The sequence below is a fragment of the Chrysochloris asiatica genome, unplaced genomic scaffold (assembly GCF_000296735.1).
Source record: "Chrysochloris asiatica unplaced genomic scaffold, ChrAsi1.0 scaffold00057, whole genome shotgun sequence".
Lineage (NCBI taxonomy): Eukaryota > Metazoa > Chordata > Mammalia > Afrosoricida > Chrysochloridae > Chrysochloris > Chrysochloris asiatica.
In genome coordinates, this window is record NW_006408575.1 from 11,422,390 (window position 1) to 11,447,839 (window position 25,450).

A 25,450-nucleotide genomic window follows, 5' to 3' on the forward strand; every position below is an offset into this window, starting at 1 on the left:
CCTCAACCTCCATCCAACAGGCCAGTAAAGACCCTCTCACACACACACACACACACACACACACACACACACACACACACACGGGAGTGGAGTGGGCATAGAGAAAGTTACACTTGGCAGCTCGTCTTCCCAATGGTCTATGCTTGTTTTCCTTTCACATATTAAGCATTCTGTGGTTGCTGCCAGCACTGCAGCTCCCATTTCCCTGGGATGCCTCTTACCAGAGCTTCCCTTGAGTGAGAAGAGAATGCCCTGAGGCAGTCACAGTGCCTGTGACTTTGGCCTGCACCCACCCCCCTCCAGCCCTGTCATTCTTCTACATACTTGCAAGTTTTACCACCAAGTCAGTTGAGAAAATAAAAAAAAAGCAATGGTGTTAGTAAAAGAGCAGAATACAATATGATTTTCACCCTGCTGTCGTCAAGTCGATTCTGACTCCTATGTTACAGAGTAGAACTGCTCCTCAGGGTTCTCTTGGCTATAATGTTTTTACAGAAACATTATAAACAGGTCTGTCTTTCACAGTGCTGCTGGGTAGATTTGAACGCCAACCTTTAGATTAGCCATCTAGCACAAACTGTTTGAGCTACCCAAGGACCTCTGTATAATTTCAAAGTGGCAGTATTTCCCATACACTTAGAAATAGAAGTGACTTCCATTAGTCATATTCACTATGAGCCAGGCATCACACAGGGTGTCTCATGCCCACAACTGCCTGTGAGAGCATCATCCCCATTTTACAGATGAGGAGACTGAGGTCTTCACCCTCCCCCAGGCTAACTAACTTGGACAAGATCACACGGCAGGTGCTAGTGTCTGATTGGAATGCAGGGAATCCAACTTCTTGAGTGTGTGCTTATGACCACTGGCTCTGGTTGAGGGTCTGTAATGGCTGCTGCCTCAACTGTGGCAGAATGGAGGAGTCCTGATGTAGCACTCTAGGATAAGCACTGGACTGCTAACTGGAAGGTCAGCGGTTCAAACCACTCCTCACAGACCCTGTGAGTTCTGTCAGTATCAGTCAGAACTGACTCGACAGCACTTAACAACAAGAAATAACAAAGATAAAAGACCTGGGTTCTGAGCAGAACCATAGAACCTGGGATCTACGACCAGCCCTGCCTAACTCCCCACCTCAGGGCAGAGTCCCAACACCATGAGTCCTTCCAGTCTTGGGATCCTGTGCCCCCAGTAGCAAATTTGAAAGCTGCTTGTCACAGGAGGGAGATGGCTAAGTGGTGACCACAGTGGTGATATCTCCTGGACCTTCTGTCTGCTTCCCCCAGACAGATTCAGCCAAGATACAGCCCACAAAGCTCAACCTAAAAGAGATGGAGATAGAAACGTTTGCTCAAGAATGTAAAACCTCTTGCCCCTCACAACAACATACATTCTTGCTAAAATAGTTGTTGTTAAGTGACTGTCGAGTTGGTTCCGACTCACAGCGACCCTGTAAATCATTTCCGAGGAGCGGCTGGTAAGCTTGGACTGCTGACCTTGCAGTTCAAACCAACCTTGCCTTAACTCATAGCACTATAATTACTAGAGGCAAAATAACAGAGACATTGGTTTTCTTCTAGAGACTAAAGAATTGATGTCGAAACAAGGAGATCCATCCTTTCTCTAATCAAACCCCTATTCCTGAGTCTGCTTCAGTCTTGGTTCGTTTAATTGCTTCATGCATTTGCAAATCCATGCACAGTGCCTGTGATGGCAAAGCACAGTGCTAGGCACAGGGGTCCAGTGGTAAATACAAGAGACGTGACCCTGCCATACAGAAGGCAAGTATAGTGGAACACAGAGGGCTTGATGAGGATGCTTCCATTTGAAAGTCACAGAAAGGTATCTTAAACTGAATGTAGCCAAGAAGTAGAGGGCAGAGGAGTGCTCAAGGATGGACCCTCTGCAGTGTGACAATCCTGGCATGCATTGCCTCGTCCCCTCTTCCTACCTCCTTCTCCCTCTCCCCTGACACTGCTTTCCTCTGTGCCAGCTGCACAGTGGGGAGGTGGCCCTTCCTGTGTTGTGGCTGAGGTGGTCACTGGTGGCTCCAGTCACACTGTCCTCCAGGTTCTCCATCCCAGAAAAGAGTGTAGCCTCTTTCAGATCAAGCACAGTGTGTCCCTGCCTCACACCAGCCTCACAGAGCAGGAGACAGGGGCTCCAGCTGGCCAGCCTGACCGGGCCTTGGGTGGCAGGGAGTGGGGAGACAATCCCCAAAAGAGGACACCCTTGCAGAGGACTAGACATGTGGTGACCAACCACATGGACACTGAATTACACTGTAATCACATAATGGAGGAAACGTGTATGGTGCTGTGTATGCCCAACAATAGGTGATAACACGTATCGTGGAGGCCAGAGAAGCCCCCTGAGAAGGGGACAGATGAGTGGGACCAGAAGAAGTGGCAGGTACAGGCAGCGGGGTGAGAGAAGAGCTAGTGTAAGAGCCTGGCTAACAGAGGTAGAGGGTGTGTCTGAGTGTCCTGGTGCCTCTGTCACTGAAATACCATAAGGAGAGGTGGCTTTAAAGAACAGGTATTTATTTTCTCAGTTTTGGAGGCTAAATGTCCAAATCAGGGTATCAGTTATGTTGATCCTTCCCTGTTGATAGTTCAGGACATTCCTTGGTTTATAGAGGACCCTCACATTCCTTGGTTTATAGAGGACCCTCACATGGCATCTGTCTTCACCTCGTGTATTTGAATCTGTACCTAATATACTCTTTTGAGAATTTAGAAATGATTACATTTAAAACCCACCTGATTCAGGTATTTTCTAATTAATATAACGAAGAAACCCCATTTTGCAAACAGGTTGGCATCCACAGGTATAGGGATTAGGATCTCAGCACCTATTCTGGGGGACACAGGGCAGTTCATAGCAGGCTGTGATGGGTGAGGTGTGAGCAGAGGACGCATAGGTGGGGCCTGCAGGTAGCCCGGCCAGAGGAGAAGCAGCATGAGCTGTGTGCTGTCTCATCACACTGACACTCTGTGGTGGCCAGAGGACACTTTGAAGAGTTAGGGGTGCCCGCACTGGGCTCCTCTCAGGCTGCCCGGGGGCTCCCTGAGGACTCAGGAATTGGTAGCAACCTTGGTTGAATAGGTGTCCATCTCTAAAGGTAGCTCATAGAGAGAGAGTCAGCGAGTTCCAAAGCCAGTACTCCCTCTGGGTTTTGGACTCCCTCGGAAACCCTCAGGCTGATGTCCATGATCAGGCCCAAGGAAGCCAAAGGTCACAGGAAAAAGAAGGATTTGGGGATTGATCATACAACTGCAGAAAGGAACGTTTTCCCACCTGGCAGAGCTGGAGACATAGCCTTGTTAGCTAGTGCAGGTTTAATATGGAGCCGAGGGAGCTGGAAGCCAGCCTAACCAGCCACCAGGAGACGCTCAGAAATAGAGCAGGACAAGATATCCCCTACCTGCCCAGTGCTGCTCCATCATCTGAGAGGCAGGGGGCAGCCCAGCAGCAACCTAGGCAATGTCTGCTTTACAAAGGCATCCCTTCCACATCAGTCACTTTGTATAAAGGAAGAGTTATTGTTATGGGATGCTGGCGCCTGATCAATAGCTCCTGGTTTGAAAATAAACTTCTTGGCTTGGCCCTGACATTAATCTACCATCAGGAGCCCATTATCTAGAGACCGATGTTGTGTTGTATTGACTTACTCGGTTTTTCTCTCCCCCCAGAGGAGAATAGAATTGCACTTCTCTAGGCAGCACTTCCACTAATTGCAGCCCCTTGCATCTCCCCTCTCGGGAAGCTGGGGCTGGGTCACCAGAGGTGGGGTGGGGACAGCTATTGGCCAGAGGTCACAGAGGGTGTCAGGTGCCAGGTGGAAAAGTGGACTTTGTAGAGCCCAGAACCAATCAAGACATGAGGTCCTGTCCCCAGTGGCTCTCTGCATAGTTCATGCTGGGAAGGGGCTATTTTCCAGGGTCAGGGTTGCAGATGCCCCCCTTCCCAGCCCTTACTCCACAACAAGGGGCTATGAGTAGATTGATTATAATGTCCACTCAAGCTGTGTCCCACTATCGCTACAGCCACCTCCTCACATGAAGCCTTCACAGGAATCCTTCCCCCAAGCCTGCATCCAGCAGGCCATTCGCTACGCCATAGTCAGAGTCAACTGTATAAAATGTAAATTGGATTGTGCCATCTCCTTCCTGAAGACTTTACAAGACTCCTTGCTTGGCCCTTTGAGATCCTCATGAGCTAGCCCGCCCCTCTTCCCCCTCCCCTCCCATCACTGTTCCCTTTGCCCCCTCTGCTTCAGGCCTGTGGCTTTCTTTGTGCAATGATTATGCCAAGTAGTCTCTACCCCAGGACCTTTGCATTTGCTCTTCTCTCCCCTACCCCTAATCATTATTTACCTTTGCCTTCTTATCCTTTTAAGTCTCCCCTCAAGTAGTTCCTTCTCCAACTAACTGCTGGGTATAAAGTAACACCCCATACAGTGAGTCTGTCTGATTGCATTGTTTTGTCTTCCTCATGGTACACATCTAAAACTATCTTTCTCTGTGTTATTATCTATTCCCACAGGAAAATAACTACCCCAAAACATAGCATCTCAAAACAACAAGCAGTTATTTTCTAGCAGGGGTTTGGGAGCAGCTTGGCATCCATCACAAGGTTGCACTCAAGTTGTCAGTCAGGATTATAGTCATCTGAGGTTGACCAGGCCTGGAGAATCTGCTTCTAAAGATGGCTCATCCCATCCCAGTAGTGCTGGCTCTTAGCAGAAGACCTCAGTTCCATACCACACGACCTCTCCATGGGGCTGCTCGGTGGCCTCATGGCATGGCAGCTGACTTTCTCAAAGCAAGCAATCCCCGAGAGAACAAGGGAAAAGCCACAGTGTCCCTCAGGACTGTCAGTTTTGTAGTATGACAAAAAACTTGGTGTGGGAACTACACAAGGGTGCTGATACCAGGAAGTGAGGATCATGGGGGGCATCTTGGCTACTGGCTACCACATCCCACCCCCGCCATGAGAGCAGGAGCCTGGGCTGACTTTCACAATGCTTGGCATGTAAGAGATGCTCTCTATAAATATTTGTCAAAGGTATGAATTCATAATACTACTCTGAATATATGCCAAATGCCGTGCTAATCACTCTAAATGGACTATCATATATAATTTCCAGTCCCCCTTCACATGTGAGAAAACGGAATCTTAAAGAAGTAAAGTGCCGTGATCAAGATCATAGAGCTGGTAAGGGGCTGAGCCAGGGTTTGGCCCCAGCTCCATTGCCCAGGCTGGTCCTCAGTCGGTATGAGTTAACATGGATTTTGCTCAATAAGAACCCCCTAAAGTGCTGTCGGAGCAGTGTGCAGGCAAACCCAGGAACTCTGTGTGACAGCCAGAGTTTCCCCCAGTGTTGGGGTACATACAGGGAGGAACACCAGAGCCCACACTGCAACCCACACACTGCCGTTCTACCCAGCTGCATAGCTTAGCAAGCCCAACCACAGGGAGAAGTTAGGCCAGGGAAGCTGATGGGCCCCCTCTTCATAATACAGCAAGAGGCTTAAAGCTCTCAGGAGAAACTCCAGAGTCTAATGCCAGAGTCAGTAAACATCTAGAGCCTGTGTGCTCCCTCGCCCCGTCTCACTCAATGTCAGACTTGCTAAGTGAGTCCCAGTGCTGCCTTAGAATTCTTCTCAACACAGCACTCCCTGTATCCATAGTGCTTTAAAGCTCAGACTCTGTTGTAGCTAAAGCCGGACTTACACTCTGGCCCCACCACTTTACACAAGTAAAGATACTTGTCTGTAACTTTAGACAAAGGAACTAGTAGCATAGCAGATTATGAGCTGGGCTGCTAACTATACAAGGTCATTTACTCTACCAATCAAGAGAAAGATGAGGCTACTGCTCCCATAAAATTTACAGCCTCAGAAACTATACAGCGTCTCCATGAGTCTGAACCAACACAACCTCCACCATCCTTACACAAGTTTCTTGGATTCTCTGAGCCGCAGATTCCTCGTCTGTTTAATGGTACTATGTTACTCCTTCCGTTATTGGTTTCCTGATGAAGCTTCAGTGTGGGTATACATGGGGAGCCCTTAGTATACAGTGCTTGCCAGTGACCAAGTACTAGCTGTCTGCTCTTGTTGACTGCTGTTATCACTATGGCTTCTCTTCCTTGGTGAGTTCTATGAACATGAGGCTTCAGCAGACAGTCTAGGCAGATGCATTTGCTGACACCATGCACTAAGGACTGCTAAATTCATCTTCTCTCCCTTTGCTCCCTGCAGGTGTGGATGTGTGGGGGCCGCATGGAGGACATTCCCTGCTCCAGGGTGGGCCATATCTACAGGAAATATGTGCCCTACAAGGTTCCAGCTGGAGTCAGCCTGGCCCGGGTAAGATGATGGCTTCAATGGTTGGGGGGGAGGGGGGAGGAGGGGAGGGACTCAACCTAAGCAGAGCACAGATACCCTGAAGTGTCTTGAGAGCTTCCTTAAAATCCTGCTTCACCACCTGTTAGCTGTGTGACCTTGAGAGGGTTGCTTTACTCCTCTGAGCCTGTGTTGCTTCCTGCATTTAAAAAAAACACTAATTCTTTCCAACTCTTAGCATTGCCAAGAGCATGAAGGAAAGGATGCAGTTTCCCAAAGTGTGATAGACAGAGATGATAAAAGGTGGTAGACATGAGAACATTTTTTACTTTTCATGTGTTTATGTTAATGTGGATTAAAAATTAATGTGTGCTAGTGTATCAGACTTGTGATTTCGCAGATATTTTACTTAAGATAAAGCTTGAGTGGATGCAAAGTTAAACCCTGAAATAATTTAAAAAACACCCTTGCCGTGAACGTTAATTCGACTTTATTGCGACTCTGTAGGACAGAATAGAACAGCCCCATAGGGTTTCCAAGACTGTAATCTTTACAGAAGTAGGGTGCCACGGCTTTCTCCCGCAGGACAGCTGACTTTGAACCTTGGAGCACTTAACCACTGTGCCACCAGGGCGCCTTGTTTAAAGAAATATGTTAGTTAAATATTAACACGGGGGTGTGATGTGTGTGTTTGGGAAAGCCTGAGACCAGGTACTTCACGGTCCTGGTACCAAGATGGTGACTAAAGTGCCAGTGTCTTCCCCTCCCCCCACCGCCTCCCACTTCCATTGCTAAAACAGTTATCAAAGATCCCATTGCCTTAAAATGATATGTATCATTGCTTGAATCAAAATGACTGCAGTTTGCAAATAGAAATCTGTGAGCCCGAGTTGTTTTGTTGTTGTTTGTGGTTTTTGATGCTATCTGAAGTAGTCTTCCTTTGAAGCCTTTCGTAAGAAATGGCGTAAAGCAAAGAAGCAATTACTATTAATTTAAATGGGAGATTTTTTGAGTGTTCTCAGACCCCAAAAATAATCTGCCAAATCATACCAAATAACACATAAAACCAAAAGAAAATCACACTAACGTATGTTATTGTTAAGTGCCATTGAGTCGGTTCTGACTCCTGGCAACCCTGTCTGTATAGGGTTCACAGGAGCAGCTGGTGCTTGAACTGCCGACCTTGAGGTTCAAACCAACCTTGAAGTCCAGGGCATTAACCCACATGAGGACTCCACACTAACACAGACCTAGAGAGACAGCTCACAGCCATGGCTCACACCTTGGTGCTGAGATGCTGAGTGTAATTCCCAAGGAAGGAGCTCGGTAGCGCCATTCTTGCTGCTCAGTATGTGTTGTCTCTTTAGGGCTCACTGCAAAACAAACTTTGGAACTTCGTTTTCATTTTCGCCTTTTTCACAAAAGTGAAAATCGTCTTTGGACTTATGTTCGATATTGGTTAGTTACCTAAAAGTAAAGTAACATAAAGCAAACTTTCAAAAAGTAAGGGATGCCTGTAATGACATTTCTAAATACTAAAAATAAATTTTTAAATATTAAGCATCTTAAGAAAAGCAAATCAGGAGGACCACAAAAGGAAAACTAAGAGGTGAAGGGTCCCCAAGGGGCAGATTTGTTCTGTGAAGACACCCATGCTCTCCACACCAAGCCCTGGGCAAGCCTAAGCCTGTTTGGCATAGGTCCACAGCTTCCTTCTGCCCCCCCTGCTGCCTCTTGATTCACTTGGCAATCTTGCCATGCTAAATGCTAGCCCCTGGGACCTGGAAAAGCTGTTGTCTTGTGATTTACTAGGAAATCTGAGAGGCTCAAAGAAGCAAAGGCTATCTTCTAGCTCAGTTAGTGGTGGGTGGGGAGCTAAGCTCCAAGAGGCGGGAGGGGCAGCTTTCAGGGCCAGTGTTGAAGGAAAAGAGAGCCGGCAGTGCCCTCTAGTGGTGGAGGATTCTAAGGACAGTCCCATCTAACTAATCTCAGTTGGTTACATATCAGATTTTAAATTGTTTGCTCATCACTATTTATCAGCCAAATCCTAAACCTTATAAAACATCATCTCCTAGAACATCATGTTACTAGGGTGGTGGGGAGATGCACTAATAACCTGAATACACTGCCACTGAGTCAACTCCAACCCATAATGACCCAACAGGACCAAGAACGGCTCCTTAAGGTTTCCGAGACAGTAAATCTTTAGCAGACAGCTTCATCGTTCTCCTTCAGAACGGCTGGTAGATTTGAACTGCCAACCTTGAGGTTAGCAATCCAGTGCTTAACCCACTGTACCACCAGGGATCCTTGCTAATAGCCTTGTTGTTGTGTTAAGTGCCATCACTTTGGAGTCATGACCGTAAATCTTTGTGGGAGCAGAAAGCTTCATCGTTCTCCCACAAGTGGCTGGTAGGCTTGAACTGCCAACCTTGTCATTAGCAGTCCAGTGCTTATTCTACAGAACCACCACACTCCCGCTAATAGCCTTGTTGTTAAGTGTCCTTGAGTCAGTTCTGATTCATAGCAACCCAGTATAGTGTTTCCAAAGCTGCATATCTTTGCAGGAATTGAAAGCCTTATCCTTTTCCCCAGGAATGGCTGATGGACTTGAATTGCCCACCTTATGGTTCGCAGTCCAGTGCTTATCCTACAGAGCCACTGCACTCCCTGCTAATAACCTTGTTGTTGTGAAGTGCCATCAAGTTGCTTTCAACACATAGTGACCCAGTACAGGGTTTCCGAGGCTGTAAATCCTTACGGGAACAGAAAGCCTCATCTTTCTCCAGCGAAACCTCTGGTAGTTTCAAACTGCTGACCATGAGATTAGCAGCCTGATTTGTAACCACTATGCTACCAGAGTAGAGTTGCCCATTTATTTCCAAGGCTGTAAATCTTTACAGAAGCAGAGTAGCTGGTAGGTTTAAACCACCAACCTTTTGGCTACTAGCAGAGTGCTTTAACAACTGCATCACCAGGGTTCCCTAGAAACACTGATAATTCAGGTTCCCCAGAAACCATAAGATTTTTATTTCTATCTCAGTGGAACTAAGGTCTTAGATGTAATGTAAAATACGAAAGTCTGACCTCCATCTCCCAGCACTGTGCACCCACCTCTGGCTGTGGTTCTTCAGAGAGCCTGATTCTCCACCTGCCTCTTCTTTTCCAGAACCTTAAGCGAGTGGCGGAAGTGTGGATGGATGAGTATGCGGAGTACATTTACCAGCGTCGGCCAGAATACCGCCACCTCTCAGCCGGGGATGTAGCTGCCCAGAGGAAGCTCCGCAGTTCCCTGAACTGCATGAGTTTCAAGTGGTTTATGACCAAGATTGCCTGGGACCTGCCCAAGTTCTACCCACCAGTGGAGCCTCCGGCGGCAGCCTGGGGAGAGGTGAGTCTGGAGGACTGAGCTGACTGCACAATTGGCAGGACCCCATGCAAAATGAACATGCGAACATCTTATTTACAAACAGGAAAAAATTGCCATATAGGTATAAAATAGACAAGCCTTTCCTGCCTTCTACGATGTCTCTCTCCCTCTCCCTCAACTTACCTTGCGTTTCTGGTATTGCAGTAGTTACAAATCAGGCTGCTAACCTCTAAGGCAGCAGTTTGAAACTACCAGCTGCTCCATGTGAGAAAGATGAAGCTTTCTGCTCTCTTAAAGATGTACAGCCTTGGAAACACTGTACAGGGTCAGTGTGAGTGCGACGTGATCCCATGGCACATCACTACCATATTATACTCTAAGTAAAGAAATGGTAACGACCTTAAATTACTAGCATGAATGTTACCATTCATCTTTATGTCATGCCATGCTACAGTTAACATGTCAATGTTAACTTTTGTGGGAAATCACTAAAATACACAATCTGTATTTCATACCTCATCTGTGCATTTATATTTTTGTCTTATTTGTTGTTGTTAAGCATCCTCAAGTTGGGTCCGACTCCTAGCAAATCTGTCTAGGGTTTCTGAAGAGCAGTTGGTGAGTTTGAACCACCGACCCTGCTGTCAAACTGACCTTGCAGTCCAGTGCTTATCCTATGACATTCCAGGACTCCAATAGAAATACTGCAAAGAACCAGCTCAGTTGTTTTTATTTCACCCCTTGAAAATGTGCATCCTCCCAACACTCCACCTCTCACTTACTGGTAAATAAGGAAGACTAGAAGGGAAAGAACCCATGGGTGGCCCGGCCTTCTCTGTCCTGCTATGTTACCATTTGCTGCTTGGTGATGGGCTAATACAGTGAAGGAACCAAGTAAGAAAGGAGGAGTGCTCTCGTCATTCTTGTTTCTTAGAGTACCATCAGATCTCCTGTGTGTGATCGAAGCAAGTTCTGACTTGAACAGAAAGCAAAACGTCTTGGACTTGTTGTTAAATGTGGGTTCAGATTCAGAGTGACCCTGTATATGGTTTCCACGGAGCAGCTGGTGAGTTTGAACCACCGACCTTGCAATTAGCAGTCCATCACTTATCCTACAGTGCCACATCAGGGCTTTTGGACCGGTCAGTGCCCCCAGTTATTAAGCCACACATAAGGTGTGGTCCCTGGACCACGTGCACGTGGGTCACCTGGAATGGGACGGTCTTAATGTTGAGCACTGCCATAACACAAATTCAACAATTGGGTGGCTTTAAACAACAGAAATTTTGTTTTTTCCTCATACTTCTGGAGGTTAAAAGTCCAAGTCAGGATCTCAGATGTGTGGATTCCTTCCTTGCTAGTGGCCCCAGGCTTTCTTTGGATCTTTGGCTTGTAGATGATCTTCACATGACATCTGTCCGTCCATCCCATGTGTGTATGTCTTTGAGTCTATTCTGTTCATTTTATAACTCAGAATTAATTAGATTGTGGAGCCACCCTACACTGGTCTGACCTCAATAATATAACAGAAGAAAATCAGTGTTTTCAAACATAGTCACATTGACAGACAGCTACAAGGGCCAGGAATACAACGCATATTTTGGATACACACAATTCAGTACTTAACAGGAGCAAAATGTGATGCCTGGGCCTACTGAATCATATTCTGTGGGAGCAGGGCCAGGGAGTCTGCATTTCAACAATTCATCTCCTCCAGCCCCCCAGCCTCCCCCGAACATGTGACTCTGCTTGCTCTGAACAGACCAGCATCTTGAGGGGCTGTTCTGTGCTGATTGACTAGTCCTTTATCAAGAGACTCCAGGTACTTCCAGCAACCTGAAGCGAATCTTATGACGACAACTCAGAACTTAACCCATCTAATGTGTTCACTCCTCCCACCCCAGCAGGAGCCCAGGTATGTGCAATGAGGTGCCTCACTGGTCCTCTGCTTCCCCTTCCCTTCCAGATCCGCAGTGTGGGCACAGGGCTGTGCGCAGACACGAAGCATGGGGCCCTGGGCTCCCCACTGAGGCTAGAGAGCTGTGTGCGGGGCCGAGGGGAGGCCGCCTGGAACAACATGCAGGTAAGGGCCACTCTCCGGGGATTTACCATCCCAGCTACAGCCTGGAGTACTTACTCCTCTGGTTAGGGCTGGAGGGAGAGGCAGGGACAAAAGGAATGTCAGGGATGACTTTATCAGAGCACCCTGAGAGAGGAGTCCTTCACTCTGCAATAAAGCCATCCATCTAGACTATTTGTATTATAGATGACAGGCACCCAGCCAAAGTGGCCTTCAGTAAAAGAGGGCTTTATAGACGCCTATCACTGCAGTCTGGACGATGTCATCTGGATCTCTCCAATACTCTACTTCTCTCCAATACTCTACTTCAGCTCGCCTTTTGCTGCTTCATTCTTAGCCTGGTCCTTCCCATGTGGCAGTGGCAGCTGAGACTTCCAGTCCCCCAGTGGAGAGGCTTGTCCCCTCTGGCTGAGGAAGGGCCATAGGCAGGCGCTAAGCTTTGGCACCCCTGAGCCAATCACTATTCTGTTATTATCCAGGCCTGAGTCATCTGCCCTCCTCGCCTGAGGGTGTGGTTCCCCAAGGGATGCTGACAAATGAATGAGCAATGCAAGTGTGCCTTGGGGGGGTTGGGGGGGGGGGGCGGAAAGGCTTGCCTCTCTTTGAGAAACTGTGTTTATTAGCTCTCAGTTAAGCCAAATGTTAAGAAACCCAGAATCCATTGAATCTGGATTCAAGAATATAGTCTATAGTCTCTGTCTAACTGTGGATGCTTCCGGATTTTTGGAAGTGTACACTGCTCAAGCACGTTGACGTGGATCCTCTGTAAACACTAAATTCAGAAGCAGGGAAACAGGGACCAGGCTGAGAATGGCAGCACTGCCTGTTGGCCTTGTACACAGACCCGCCTCCCTGCCTCTGCCTCTCCTCTGGAATGCTTCTCGCTCTGCCTCATCCTTTCTTGATCATAATTCTTGTCAGATAATGGCTGTCCCTGACTAATTATGAATTCTCCAAGACAATGTGCCTGCCAGAGCCCTAATGAAACCAGGCAGAGCATGGGGTCTGGATAGAAGGTAAGAAGGAAGCTAAGCCTCAGACAACTTTGTGTGTGGAGACAGTCCACACTACTGCCTGTGGAGGAGTCACTGAAAAACGCAGCAACGCAGTACTGGGCTTGTGGCTGGGTCAGTGTCTGACTGCTGAGAACGAAAACATACCCAAGCAGGATCCTCAGCCATCCTGAACAGAGAACTTTTGTGAGACCTATAAAGGGAGAAATGTGAGTCTAGAACACGTCAGCATCCTGAACCATGAATAATATAATGCTCTGTCAAGAATTGATAAGACAAAGTAGGCAGAAAATAAGCAAGGATATAGTAGATACCAGCAACATGGCCAGATAGACCATTATAGAACATTTCATCCCATGTTCTTCCCAAGTGCACAGGGAACGTTTGCCAAGTAGACCCATAATCTGGGATATAAATTAAGTCTCAATAAACAAAAAAATCCAAGTCCTACAAAGTATATTATCTTACCACCATGGAATTAAATTAGAAATCAAAAACAGAAAGATCTTTTAAAATCCCAAAATATTTGAAAATGAGATAACACACTTCTAAATAACCAATCCTGGAGTCCTGGTGTGGTGCTGTGGTTTAATGCGCTGGACTGCAAGTTGGTTTGAACTGCAAGGTCAGCAGTTCAAGCTCACCAGCTGCTCCTCAGAAACCCTATATAGGATTGCAGTGGGTCGGAACCGACTCGACGGCACTTGACAACAACAAATACCCAATGGATTAAAGTTGTTGTTGTTGTTGTTAAGTACCGCGGATTCAGTTCCAACTCAAAGTGACCCTGTACAGGATTTCCAAGGCTGTAAATCTTTATGGGAGCAGAAAGCCTCACCTTTCTTCCACGGAACCACTGGTAGTTTCGAACTGCCAGCCTTGAGGTTAGCAGCCCGATTCGTAACCACTACGCTACCAGAGCCCACAATGGATTAAAGTAGTAGCTAGAAAATATCTTGAACTGGATGGAAATGAAAGCAGCCTATCAAAATGTGTAGGACTCTGTTCAAGCAGTACTTAGAGAAAATTGTATATCACTAACTGTCTACGCTGCAAAGATCTCAGACAGATCACTTGAGAGACCGAAGGAGGAGAGCAAATGGAAACCAAAGTGAGCAGAAGGAAGGACGTTATAAAGATCAGAGCAGAAATCAATAAGCTAGAAAAGTGAAAAACAAATGAAACCAAAAGCAGGCTCTTTGAGACAGTCAATAGAACTGATAAGTGATCAGGAAAAAAAAAGACAGATGACACAAACTACTAATAATAGCAGTGTGACTCGTGATATCACTATGGATTTTACAAGTGTTAAATGGGTGATAAGAGAATAATAAAGGAACTCTGGTGGGGTCCTGGGTTACGTGTTGTGTTGGTAACTGTTCACAAGGTCAGCAATTCCAGTTCACCAGCCATTCTCAGGGGAAAGATGAGGTTTTCTGCTCCCGTAAAGATGTATATCCTTACAAACCCTATACAAGGTCGCTATGAATCAGAACCAACTCAGCGGCACACAATCACCACCAAGAGAATATCAAGAATAATTTTAGGCCAATAAATTTGACATTTTAGAAGAAATGGACAAATTTACATGTAAACTACAAAAGCTCACTCATGTAGAAGTAGATCAACTGAATACCCCTATTAAATGAATTGACACTGAAATGTAAAACCGTCCCACAATCAAACTCAGGCTTTATAGCTTCCTTGATGACGTGTGTCAAATATTTAAGCAAGAAATATTACTAATTCCATAAAAATTCTTCCAGAAAATTATAAAGGAGGAAAATACATTTTTTTCTCATTCTGTGAGGCCAATATTATCCCAATACCAAAACCAGCCTAAGACATTACAAGAAAACCCTTGACTCATATCCCCTTCTCCCTCATGAACTTAAATGCAGAGAAGAAAGTGTTAGAAACTCATATACAGCAGTAAGTAAAGAGGCTAAATGTGATCAAATGTGAGTTATCCTGGAATGCATGATTGGGTTAATATTAGAAAATTAACCCATGTGATTCCATAACAACAAACTGGAAAAGAAAAAAACATATAATCACTTCAATAAACCCAGAGAAAACACTTGAAAAAAGTCTAACATCAATTCTTAATTTTAAAAACCCTCTGAATAAAAAGAAGGGCACTTCCTCAACTTGATAAAGGGCACCAGATATGTGTCAAACAGTTAACTACCAACTACTTAAAGGTGGGTGCTTTGAGCCCACCCAGAGGAACCTCAGGAGATAAACCTGGTAGTCAGCCTAGAAGCGCGTCTCCTTTACACAGAAGGGTTTGCCATGAGTCTGAATCTACTCAGCGGCAACTAACAACACCACCAAATGAAAAACCTATAACTAACATCATTGTCGCTAGTTGCCATGGAATTGATTCCAGCTCATTGTGACCCTGTGACCCTCTACTTTACCAACAAGCATCATGTACTTCTCCAGGGTAACATGTTCTCCTGATAACATGTCCATAAGACAAGAGACGAAGCCTCCCCACCCTCTCTTCTAAGGAGCATCCTGACTATATATGTCTTCCGAGACATGTCTGTTCATTCTTTTGACAGTCCATAATATGTTTTAATATTCTTTACCAGCATCATAATTCAAAAGCTTCAATTACAATTGAGTTTATAGAAAAGCTAGTTTAACTCATAGTTTAACAAAGTTGCAAGATACAAAATCAGTTGCATTTCTGTGTACTACTAATGAAGATTCTGAAATTAGAATTAAAGACAAACATTTCCAGTAACGTGAAAAGATATGAAATAGGCCTGTCTGACAAAAGACATGAAGACCTATGCACTAAAAACAGTGAAGCTTTGATGGTGAGAATTAAAGATGCTCTATATAAATGAAGATTAAAATATATACCATGTTCATGGGCTGGAAAGTTCCTATATTGATAAAGATGGCAATTCATTCCAAACTCATTTACAGATTGAACACAATCCTAGTCAGTATCTCAGTAAGCTCTTTTATAGAAATTGAAAAGCTGATTCTAAAATTTACACGGAAATGCAGTTTAGAAGCCCAGAATAGCCAAAACAACTTTGAAAAAGAAATACAAAGAGGACTAATACTAACAGATTTAAAGCTACATTATAAAGTAGCAGTAATTGAGGCTGTGTAGGATTGACATGAAGAAGGCCAATAGATAATAGAACAGAGAAGAGTCAGAAATAGACCCACACATGTAGAAACAACTGGTTTTTGTCAGAGGTATAAAGGCAATTCAGTGGAGAAAGAATATTTTCAATAAATGGTGCTGAAATGATTGGATATCCATAGGCAATATAATAAAGCTTTGCTGATAAAAATTAAAGAAGCTTTAATATAAAAATTAATGGAGTCCTGGTGTGGCACCATAGGATAAGCACTCAACCTCAAGATCAGCTTGAATCACAAGGTTGATGGTTCAGACTTACTGGCTGCTCCTTGGAAACCCAATACAGGATCGCTATAAATCAAAACAGTCTCTGTGACACTTAATAACAACAAAAATGCAATAGAGTGAATTTAACACAGAACCTATGCCATATACAAAAATTAGCTAAAATTGATACAACACCAGAAGCATAATTCATAAAAGAAAACCTGACAAATTAGACTTCTTCTAAGTGAAAACTGTCCGTTTTTTAAAAGGTACTGTTGAGAATATAAAATGGAAGAAAAATCTTTGTCAGACATCTATCTGATAAAGGACTTGTATCCAGAACATATAAAAAATTCTATAATAAGAAATCAAACATACCAATTTGAAAACTGCTGATAGATTTGCACAAAACTTAACCAAAAAGCTATATGGATGGTAAACACATGAAAAGATGTTCAACATCATTAATTATTAGATGAATAGAAATTTAATTTACAATGAAATGCCACTTGTTGTTAAGTGCCATCAAGTTGGTTCCCACTCAGCAATCCTGCAAAGGGTTTCCAAGGAGGAACTGGTAGATTTGAACTGCCAACCTTGTGGATCAAAGTCCAGTGCTGATCCTACAGCACCACACCAAGAGTCCAAAATGCCACTACATGCCTGTTAGAAGCACTGACTAAGCATTGGTAAAGACACAGGATTACACAGTGCTGGTGGGAATATAAACAGTACAGCTGCTCTAGGAAACAGTTTGGCAGTTTCCTACAAAGTTAAGAATAGAGGTATTGCATGACTCAACTATTCTACTCCTAGATATTTACCCAAGAGGAAAAAGAGCATGTATCCATACAAAGATTTAGACACAAATATTCATAGCACTTTTACTATAGCCAAAAACTGGAAACAACCCACATGTTCAGGAACAGCTCATTGGAATGGTATGTCCATGTAATGAAGTATTAGTAATAACAAGGCAAAGGAGCCCTGGTAGCATTGTGGGTTACAAGTGCTAACCCCAAGTTCAGCAGTTCAAACCTACCAGCTGCTCTACAGGAAAAAGATGAGGCTTTCTGCTCCTATAAAGATTTATAGCCTCAGAAACCCTATACAGGGTCACTATGAGTTGAAACTGACTCGAGGTAGCTAACTACCACCACCACCAATACCAAGGCATAGACTATTGATAAATACTATTATAACATGGATGAATCTCAACAAAATGATGCTGAGTAAAAAAATATTGCCTACTGTATGATCCCATTCATATATAATTCTAGGAGTTGCAGACTGATCTCTAGTAGCACAAAGTATATCAGCAATTGCCTAGGGACAAGGGCAGGAAAGGGCAGAAGAAATTACAGAGAAACATGAGAACACATATGGGGATAATGGTTATGTTCATTGTCTTCATTGTGGTGATGGGTTCAAGTACAATTTGATATGTCAGAACTCATCAAATTGTACACTTCAAATGTGTACAGTTTATTGTATGCCAATTATCTCTAACAAAGCTGCTCAACAACAACCACAAAAAGCTATCAGCCAGATGCAATAAATATGCAAACCTGGTTTGAATTCTGATTCAAACAGGCTAACTGAAAGTAAATTGATAAAACAATCAAGAACACTTGAACTCTGGATATTTGAGAACATTAAGAAAGTATTGTTACAACTAACTATGCAACAACTAAAAAAATAGCGTGGTTTCGTGTGTGTGTATGTATGCATCCAAGTGTATAGGTATGTGTGTAGCTATGTTGGCATATATAGATGCTTTTATATGCAAGTATGGGGAGTACTGTGGCTCTGTAGAATAAGCACTGGACTATGAACCACGAAGTCCTCTGTTCAAGCCTACCTGCTGCTCCACAGGAGAAAGATGAGGCTTTCTTCTCTTGCAAAGATTTACAGCTTCAGAAACCCTATACTTTACAATACTTAACAACGACATATACAAGTATATATGTACATACATGTTATTGTAAAGTGCCATCAAGTTGATTCTGACCCATAGCGAGAGTCTTGGTGTGATGCTGAGGATTAATGCACTGACTGCAAGATCAGTTTGAACCACAAGGTTCAAGCTTACCAGCCATTCCTTGGAAACCCTAATACAGAGTTGCTATGAGTTGGAACTAACAACACGGCACTTAACAACAACTGTATATATATATATATATATATATGTGTGTGTGTATGTATATATATAAGTGATTGTGTGTGGTGGTAGTGGTGTTGTGCCGTGGAGTCAGTTCCAATTCTTAGTGATCCTATCTAGGGTTTCCTATACAGAGGCTGTAACTCTTTACAGGAGCAAAAAGCCTCATCTTTCTCCTGCAGAACAGCTGGTAGTTTTGAACTGCTGACCCTGCGGTTCACAGCCTGACTCGTAACCACTATGCTACCATATATACTCATATATACAATCAAGCACGTAGAGGACATGACCACAGATACTCTTAGTTTTAAACAAACACCTTGCACAATTGGTTTACAAGATCTGAAGACTTTTGACCATAGTCTTGTGGGACAGGTCAGTCAGTTGGTATAATATAGTAAGTTCTACACCCTAGCTTGGTGAGTAGTAGCATCTAGAGTCATCAAAGCTTGCACGTGGCCATATAAGATACAACTGTTGGCCTCTACACATCTGGAGTGAAAGAGAAAGAAGGAAACAAAAGACTCAGGTAAAAACCTGGCCCACAGGACTAACAGTCTACAGAATCATAACCTCCTCTGTCCTGAGACCAGAACTAGATGGTAACTTACTACCACATTAACCATTCTGATCAGGAACACAGTAGGTGGATCCTGATGGAATGGGAGAGAAATATGGAACAGAACTCAAGTTCTCAGAAAATCCAGACTTACTGGATCAGTTGAGTCTGGAAGGGTCTCCAAGACTATTGTCTGGAGATACTCTTTAAACCTTGAGCCAAAACTTTTCCATGAAGTCATCTTTTAGCTAAATAACACACTGGCTCATAAAATAAACATTATCATCTATGAAAACTGTGCTCCTTTAAAAAATCATGTGTATGAGACCCGTCAACATTTACTCAAAAACCAAAGGCAAGGAAACTAGATGACGAGAAACAGAACAACCAGAACAGAAATAATGAGAAAGTTGATGCACTGTGAAAACGTAACCAATGTCACTGGACAAATTGTGAGGAAATTGTTAAGCAGGCAATTTAATTTGCTGTGCAAACTTTACAGAAGTCATAATAAAATATTTTGAAAAAAGAAACCATTGAAAACTTTCACTTCTATATGGTACTTACTAAAGCATGTATGCCTGAAATGGTATGATGTCTCAGATTGCTTCAGAGTAATGTGGGATGGGGTGAGGGTAATTGAGGGGGTATATCCATGACAAGATTGGCCGTAACTCGGTCATTGTCTAAGCAGAATGGCTGGGATCAGAGGTATGGTCAGTATACAATTCTCTGGACCTCTATGTTTAAAATTTTCCATGATTAAACAAATGGGGGAGAAAAAGGAAGAACAGTATCCCTGACTTCGATGCCCCTTCCATGACATCCCATGTGCACAGGTGTTCACCTTCACCTGGAGAGAGGATATCCGGCCTGGAGACCCCCAGCACACCAAGAAGTTCTGCTTTGATGCCATCTCCCACACCAGCCCGGTCACCCTGTATGACTGCCACAGCATGAAAGGCAACCAGCTATGGAAGTACCGCAAAGTAAGTCAGGAGTGTGCCAGGCCGAGCAGAGCAACTAGCGGGGTTTTTACAAAAGCTATGTAGGAGAGTGCCTGGGAGTACAAACGGTTAAGCATCTGACTACTACAGAGGCACCTCAGAAGAAAGACCTAGTCATCTACTTCTGAACCATCCCAGCCTTGAAATTTCCAAGGGGCAGACTCTGCTCTGCACACATGGGGTCGCCCTGAGTCAGAATTGGCTTGACAGCAACTAACAATAAAAACAAAGAGTTAACTCACAGTTAAGTTTTATTTATTTTATTTTATTTAAAAAAGGGCAGTGTAGGACTTCCCAATAATACTCACTCACACACTCAGTTACTCACTCCACACACCTACCATGCTTGATTTTCCAGTTGTTCCAGAAAAGCCAGAAATTCAAATTGTTAGATTCCACCCTCTTTCCCAACCCTTCTGAACTTTGTCCATAAGTAAATGTTGCCCTTTTGATCTTGAATGGTTGACCATTCCATCCATGGTGAACCTACCTTACTAATATTGTTGTCCCCCCTGTACTGCTTGGTTGAATACTGGGCAAATGAGGAGGAGTTCCGTTCCAGACCTAAAGGGTGGTTGACCCAAAATTTAACTTGAAATTCCCAGCCTTACATGTTGGTCACTTGAGTCCATTAAAAAGTACAAATAAAAGCCAGCATATGAACCACTGAAATGTCACCAGACAGGTTCAGGTCCAGTCCTGGGCATCATGGCACACATCACCTCTGCCCACATCCCCCTGACCAGAACCCAACCACCTGGTGCCATTAACCCCAAGGGCAGCTCAGGAGGAAAACCGAATGGTGGGCAAGCAGCGAGCCAGCCACGTCCTCACTCCTTACTGCTGCTACCATTAGTATTTTGCTGTTTGACGGTTACTGTCCCCAGTGCTGCTTGGCTAACAAGTTCCCTGTTTTGTAGGACAAGACCCTGTACCACCCGGTCAGTGGCAGTTGCATGGACTGCAGTGAAAGTGACCACAGGATCTTCATGAATACCTGCAACCCCTCCTCTCTCACACAGCAATGGCTCTTTGAACACACAAATGCGACTGTCTTGGAGAAATTCAATCAAAATTGAATGCTGGCATCCCCTTGGCAAGGGGCCCCCCACCTTTACTGCAGCCTTCCTCTCCCAAGGGAGACGAGGGATCCCTGGGCTCCATGATGTAACAGGTGCTGGTCACGTGGTTCAGGGCAAAGACGGTTCTTACAGCCACACTGCCCAGGCCTCCCTAACTTGCAGCACAGTGTCTGCCTGCTCCTTCAGCCCCTGAGTCTCAAGGGTGAGATGGGAGACAGACCCCACAAGAGGCTGCAGGTGAGCGCTGAGCTTGCTGTAACCCCTGCTGGCTTCACAGAAACCCAGGAGGCTCTGTTCAGCTTTGTCACCATGTCCCCTTGAGCATCTAACTGGAGGAGTGCCGGGACCGGGTCCACTCTAGGCCACCCAGAAATGAGTCCTGCAAGCTTACGCAGCACTTGGGTTGCTGCCATACCTGAAGGTACTTTAGAGAGATAGGCACAATCTGCCTGTTTGGGCTAGCTTTTAACAGCACTGATGCCACCCATCTCAGCAGGAGGGAAAGAGGCCCTCCTCTGGGCCACTGATTTCTTCCTTTCGATTCTGCAGGGTAGATGCTGCCCAGCCTCTGTTCTATCACAGCCTCAGGTGACTCATGTGTAGGCCACACCTGGGCCTTCAGAGCAGTCATTGCTGAGCACTGGCCAACTGCCCTGCAAGGAGTCAGAAGAGAGATCTCAGACAGTCCTTGGCAGATGTGGACATATAGGCCATCTCCCCTGGTGTCTGGGTATGTGAGGTGCCAGCTTCCGCTCTTTCAGCTCAAGGTCACAGCCCCCCACAGCTTCTCAGAGCTGTGTTTCAGATGCCCTTGGCAAAAGCTAGGGGAAGACCGCCAAATTGAGAATGTGGGCTCAATTCCCAATCCATGCTTCCATTTCCCTCTCTCTCCTGGCAGTTACTTGTCTTAAGAGAGGAATAGAGGTGCTCACAAAGTCTGGAGACCTCTGGGATGGACCGTGGGCAAGACGCCTCACCTCTGACCTCAACATGGTTCTAATTCTCCACAGAACTCTCAGATTCATTAAAGAACTCTGTCGTCCGATCACACACTCTAGGATGCTACATAGGATTCTGGGATCTTCACATCCAGTATGGAGTTCTAGAACGCTGTGGTTAAAGCAGCCAGCCGGGTGCAGTGCTGTTACAGCAGCCCCCAGCCTAGAGATAATTTGTGAAATTCAAGGTTGGTGACGTTGGGGCAGGGAGACATGGGGGCCCTTCAGCTTGGGTCAGAGGCTTTCTCCAGTTCTCAGAGGAGTCAGAAGTCCTGGAACTATCCCAGTTGCAGTCTCATTTGCCATGAAGGAAAGAACCAGCGTCGCATGGCCATGTGTACCTAGCTCCATGCTAGTTTGTCACGTTTACCTTTTGCTTAGACTCCCAGAGGGTTCCCAAACCAATGGAAAGCATCTCTGTAACCAGCCTGCCATCCACTGGTTCCAAAATGGAAAGCGTATTCCACAAACAATGGCTTCCACCAGCTAGCCCAGGAAGGACTCAAAGTCATAGTCCTTACAGTTGGCTGAGCCACTTACTAATTAAATTACTGAGACAGAAATCTGGGAACGGAGCCACAAATCTGCCTTTGAGATACTGGCTGATCTCAAGCCATCGATTACTTGGGAGGAACAGGCAGGGGATTACACACTCGTAACCACCACCATCCCTATTAAACATGTAGCTGGTGAAGGAGCACTTCCACACCACAGCTCTGCTCTGGCCACCTGTTGGTAGGAACGGCAGCCCCTGTGTTTGGGACACTTTCTCATTGACCCCTGTGTCCTTTTCCAGTGGAGTGCTATACCTTTAGAAGTGGTGCTCTGCAGGAGGGAGTCAAAAGATGAGACCCCTTCTAGAATCTAAGATAAGCGTGTGGCCATTGGAGAGTTGAGTTAAGGAGTCATCATCGGAGAGCAATGCAGCATCATTAAAATAAAAACTGTGCCTTTTAAGAAGAAAAAAAAAAATGCAAATGTACAGTAAATCCCTAAACTTGAACCATTTCCTAGTGCCTTGCTAGACAAACATAATGGGGCAGGGTTGAGGGGCAAAAGGGGGTGGGATGGGTTGGTGCTGTATGCAGTCCCTATTGGGTGAGTATGTCTGTCTAATTTCCTGATGTCTGATTTCAAGCAGGAGATGTTGGGTCCAGAGCAAGATTGAGACTGAGGGCCAGAGACCAGAGTTGTTTTGTTTGGGGTAAACAACATACCAAATTAATAAGGTACCTGGGCCCCCTCACTGAGTCCCTGACCTGGGAGAGAGTCCTGTGTTACCTCACCAGGCCCTGTTTGAGACCATGTCTGCAGTTACACACAGTGCTCATCCTGCATCTCACTATGGGAAGGGAAACACTGACTCAATTGCCAAAGGGTCCTACCCTCAGTGGGTGGCAGAGTTCTCAGGCCGGGATTCCCATGGAAAGCAGCAGCACAGGCAAGCAATCCTCAGCCCTCTTCTTTCCCTCCTTTTGGTTCTCCTTTCCAGTCTGGTTTCACACCCCCACCAGGGCTGGGCAGGCCCCTAGGCTTCCTGGCATTTGTACTTGCTGAGCCTGTATGACATCAGTAGGTCCTGGGACTCGATAAAGTGTGTGATAGGAGAGGGGTTCATTGATTGACTGACTGACTGGTTGGAAGTACTAAGCCACTCTTATTTTAGCCTCATTTTTGAAAACCACTAGTCTCAAGAAGCCAGGTCCCTGCTCACACCCCCAGCTGAGAGCTCAGCAGTAACCTGTGGAGGTGCAGTCATCCTCGTGACCAGAGGGTAAGAATTGGCTTCTGGTCCTCTACAGCTGTTGCTCTGAGAATGAGGTCACAAAGTAGGCTATGACTAGAAAAGATCTAGCCATATTACCCGCAAGCAGCCTTTCCAAAGGGGGACTCTGGAAACATTTCTAGATGCAAACAGCACCTGTCTTTGAAGGGAGGACCAGGCTTTTGGAGGTGACTCCATATGCAGGTACATTTGTGAAAAGCCATTCCACCTTGTGCTTCCACCTTGTGGTCTTTGCAACTTTGAAAATGGTGGGTTCTCCCTTTTAGGAAGAAATATCTCAGAGGCCAAAAGGGTACCTCAGCAGAGGTGATCTGGATGGGAGACCCAAGGAAGAAAATCATTGTTGAGAATTTTGTTGAAAATCTCCAAAGTGCCCATTACATTTCACTTGTCAAGCCTCCTACCTGTTGAGTTTCTTTTTGCACCTAAGAAAAAAGTGATCTGAATGCCCTAGACATCTCCATTTTTCTAGTCTCTAGAGTCTCAAAAAATAAAGTGGCAGAGCCCTGTGCAGTAGTAACTGGTAACTGGAGTCTTTGCTTCAACAATACCCAGTTTGTTTGTAAAGGTTGAGTGATCTTTTATAATTCCTAGGAGGCTATGCATTTTTAATGTTTTCTAAAAGTTTCCAAGTATGGAAGAAGGGCAGGGAGTACTGTTCTGTTCTGGAATTCTATCAACTGATACTCTTGGTGAAAATCTGAGTAATAGTCCAAACTTGATCTTGAGCCAAGGTCACTTCCACCTCTGGGGCAGGGGTTGGACCTACATTCCAAGTCACAAGGTTCCCTTAACTTCTGTTCCCCAAATGGTGTTCATTCAGCTACTCCAGACAGCAGAATTGGGCTCTTGCTCTGTTGTTGGCTTGAAGACAGGAATCCCAAAGGGTTTGCAGGCAGGGAATATTTGGGAAGCCAGATTGGGATTCCAGAGAAAACTCAAGGCCACCAACATCTCCTGCCTGGAACAGTGAGCCTTCATGAAGGACTGGCTTACAATGTACAATTGTGATTGCTGTTGAGTAAATTTCCAGACTTTCTTTAAAGTGGTCTCTGGCTTGTTCCTTGTCATGTGCCAATTTCCTTTCTGTTATTCTCCCAAATACTTAGAAAGCATCTGCTCAGTGTGGGTACTAAAAAAGACAGGTAAATTCCCAAGAGCTGTTATTCTAGGTATGGTATTTGGTGGGGAGTGAGGTGGGGGTAAAGGGGACAGATCGAAAGCAGTGAAGCACCAAGCTGAGGTCAGATGACAGTAATAACAGGGCTATAAAGACGATAAAGCAAGTGATCTTTTAGAGACTGGGGTAGGGTCAATATTAGGTAGGATGGTTAAAAGACATGAAGGAGTGAGGCAAGAAGTGATCAGGGGTCAGTGTTTCAGACAGCAGGAGCAGCTAGTACAGCCACCCAGAGATAGGACTACTATTGGAGGACCAGAAGGAGGTGAGCTAAAAGAGGTAGGGCAGCTCATGAAGGGCCTTACACACTCACTCAAGAATAAAGGGTTTAAAGAGGGCAATGACAACATGAATTCGTTTCCTGATGCTCAACCCATCAGCCACAAGTCTACTTTCCAATATATCCTGATGCTGTTGGATACCACGTGGTGGAGCAGTGAGATTGAACAACAATGATTGTAAAGATGGCACAGGACCAAGCA

At 45.1% G+C, this 25,450-nt stretch overlaps 1 protein-coding gene across 2 annotated transcripts in view; it reads left to right on the forward strand.

Moving 5' to 3' along the window:
• The window catches only part of GALNT10 (UDP-N-acetyl-alpha-D-galactosamine:polypeptide N-acetylgalactosaminyltransferase 10 (GalNAc-T10)), a 323,413-nt gene extending 302,412 nt beyond the window's left edge, over positions 1–21,001 (forward strand). For both annotated transcript variants that reach the window (XM_006863909.1, XM_006863910.1), the window contains 5 exons: positions 6,270–6,377; positions 9,523–9,744; positions 11,690–11,806; positions 19,755–19,904; positions 20,843–21,001. In XM_006863909.1, coding sequence (XP_006863971.1) covers positions 6,270–6,377; positions 9,523–9,744; positions 11,690–11,806; positions 19,755–19,904; positions 20,843–21,001 — 756 coding nt within the window. The remainder of the gene's footprint in view (positions 1–6,269; positions 6,378–9,522; positions 9,745–11,689; positions 11,807–19,754; positions 19,905–20,842) is intronic.
• The last annotated feature ends 4,449 nt before the right edge of the window (positions 21,002–25,450 follow it).